The following is a 3,095-nucleotide window of genomic DNA, read 5'->3' as shown; positions in this document are numbered from 1 at the left end:
GAAGAGAAGGAGAGTAAGTCAGATGACTCACCTGTCGTCCATTAACACCTGTCTTCCCTGCCTCCTACACCTGTCTACAATGCCTACCCTGTCCCCTACACCTGTCCACCTTGCCCCTTACACCTGTCAACCCTGCATCCTACACCTGTCAACCCTGCCCCTACACCTGTCCACTTTGTCTCCTACACCTGTCTACCATGCCTCCTACACCTGTCTGCCCTGACCACTACACCTGTCCACCTTGCCCCTTACACCTGTCAACCCTGCATCCTACACCTGTCGACCATGTCTCCTACACCTGTCTACCCTGCCCCATACACCTGTCCACTTTGTCTCCTACACATGTGTACCCTGCCCCCAACACCTGTCCACCTTGCCCCTTACACCTGTCCATCCTGCCTCCTAACCTGTCTACCTGCCCCTCCACCTGTCCAGCCTGTCAACCCTGTCCCTACACCTGTCCACTTTGTCTCCTACACCTGTCTACCATGCCTCCTACACCTGTCTACCCTGACCCCTACACCTGTCCACCTTGCCCCTTACACCTGTCAACCCTGCATCCTACACCTGTCGACCATGTCTCCTACACCTGTCTACCCATCATCCTACGCCTGTCCACCCTGCACCCTACACCTGTCGACCATGTCTCCTACACCTATCCACCTTGCCCCTTACACCTGTCCAGCTTTTCCTACACCTGTCGACCATGCCCCCTGCACCTGTCCAGCTTTTCTCCCACACCAGTACACCCTGCCCCCTACACCTTCCCAGCTTTTCTCCTACGCCTGTCCACCCTGCCTTCTACACTTGCCCAGCTTCTTCCTACACCTGTCCACCATGTCTCATACACTTGTTCACCCTGCCCCCTACACCTGTCCAGCTTTTCTCCTACACCAGTCGACCATACTCCCTGCACCTGTCCAGCTTTTCTCCTACACTGTCCACCCTGCCTTCTACACTTGCCCAGCTTTTCTCCTACGCCTGCCCACCATGTCTCATACACTTGTTCACCCTGCCCCCTACACCTGTCCAACCTTTTCTCCTACACCAGTCGACCATACTCCCTGCACCTGTCCAGCTTTTCTCCTACACCTGTACACCCTTCCCCCTACACCTGTCCAGCTTTTCTCCTACACCTGTCCACCCTGCCCCACACACACCTGTCCAGCTTTTCTCCTACACCTGTCCACCCTGCCTCCTACACCTTCCCAGCTTTTCTCCTACACCTGTCCACCATGCCCCGTACACCTGTCCACCCTGTTTCCTATACCTGTCCACCCTGCCTCCTACACCTGTCCACCCTGCCCCTTCACCTTTCAAGCTTTTCTCCTTCACCTGTCGACCATGCCTCCTACATCTGTCCACCCTGCCTCCTACACCTGTCTACCCTGCCCCCTACACCTGTCCACCCTGCCCCCCACACCTGTCAACCCTGCCTCCTAAACCTGTCCACTCTGCCTCCTATACCTGTCCACCATGCCCCCTACACCTGTCCACCCTGCCCCCTACACCTGTCCACCATGCCTCCTACATCTGTCCACCATGTCTCCTACACTTGTTCACCCCTCCTCCTACACCTGTCCACTTGGTCTCCTACGCCTGTCCACCTCTCTCCTACACCTGTCTTTTCACACCTTGGCCCCGTTCAACAAAGCGATCTTAGCGCTAAGTCGATCGTTAATCCAATTCTTTAACACTGACTTACGACAGTCGTAGCACTAAGATCGCTTTGTGGAACGGGACCCAGGTCTGTTCACCCTACACCTGTGTTAGTAGCCCACATCCACAAAGCCACTCTGTGTTGACTCTACTTTACCTATTAGTGCGATAATGTTCTTTTAGCCATCAATTGATGAAGCAGATGGACTCATACGGGGCTACAAGTAATCCTACCCGAGCTGGATCAGAACCCCATATGAACCTCCTCCTTGTGTCCAGGCTTCGTTTGTAGCTGTTCCTTGTATGTCTGTATTTCAGCTGTTGAGTCTGCTGTCGCCCTCGCTATCAAGGCCTCCCTCACCTCGGAGCTGGACGACACGCTCTAAACATCCAGGCAATGACAATACACAGTCTAAACACCCAGGTAATGACAATACACTGTCACTGTCACTGAACACTGAGGAAACGAAAGTGTTAGTTTTCAAAAAGGGAAATAAACTATCAAGTAGGGAAAAATGGTTCTTCAACTCACAACCGTTACAAATTGTCACTTCTTATAAACATCTGGGGGTAACCTTCACAGGCAGATTATCGTGGAATTACCACACCGGTAATGCAGCAAGTCGTTATTAAATGATTGCGGCTATGGGTATGTTTGGCATAATGAATGTGTACCAAACAATCCAGATTCATTTTTAGTATCTTTACGCCAAAGACTTAAGGATATATACTTACAAAAATGGGCATCGCATGTTTTAAGTTCAGAAAAAATGCAATTATTACAAGCTTTTCAAGACAACAATTTCCCCAGAGTACTATTTGTTTGACATCAACTTTAAAAGGTTTAGAATAAATTTAGCACAATTTAGATGCAGCTCTCATAGACTTAGGATCGAAGTCGGCAGGCATAGAAACATAGCCAGAGAATTGAGAATATGTGAGCAATGTGATTTAAATGTGATTGAAGATGAGTTTCATTTTCTGTTAGTTTGTCCAAAATACGACCACCTTAGAAGAAAATATATTGATCCGCCTTGTTATGTACATCCCCCTCTACAAAAATTTACAACGATCATGTCAACAACTGATAACGATACTCTAAAAAATCAGTCAATGTTCATTTATCATGCTATGTTAATTAGAATATGACCTGTTAAAGGGATCTGTAACCACTCCCGAAAACAGAATTGTACTATGGGCCTGAGGCCTTTCAATATGGAATAAAACTTATCCTATCCTATCCTAATGACAACACACAATCGAAACATTCAGGCAATGTCAACACTCTAAGCAACTAGGTAATGACAATATGCAGTCTAAACATCCAGATAATGACAATACAAACTCTAAACATCCAGGTAATGACAATACACACTCTAAACATCCAGGCAATGACAATACACACTCTAAACCTCCAGATAATGACAATACACAAT

General features: G+C 48.4%; 1 protein-coding gene across 1 annotated transcript; it reads left to right on the top strand.

Annotated features, from left to right (window-relative positions):
• The first annotated feature begins 285 nt into the window (after positions 1–285).
• On the top strand, positions 286–1,443 carry LOC124117791 (extensin-like). The gene has a single exon (XM_046479804.2). It carries the CDS (start codon positions 286–288, stop codon positions 1,441–1,443), a length of 1,158 nt encoding a protein of 385 aa, XP_046335760.2.
• Positions 1,444–3,095: the final 1,652 nt, after the last annotated feature.

The sequence above is a fragment of the Haliotis rufescens genome, unplaced genomic scaffold, assembly GCF_023055435.1.
Source record: "Haliotis rufescens isolate VD_foot unplaced genomic scaffold, xgHalRufe1.0.p SCAF_6, whole genome shotgun sequence".
NCBI classification, from domain to species: domain Eukaryota; kingdom Metazoa; phylum Mollusca; class Gastropoda; order Lepetellida; family Haliotidae; genus Haliotis; species Haliotis rufescens.
Note: the sequence above shows the minus strand (reverse complement) of the source record. Positions and strands in the feature narration are given on the sequence as shown.

Excerpts from the sequence above, each read along its gene's own strand:
- LOC124117791 (XM_046479804.2), top strand. The coding sequence starts at position 286 with ATGTCTCCTACACCTGTCTACCCTGCCCCATACACCTGTCCACTTTGT.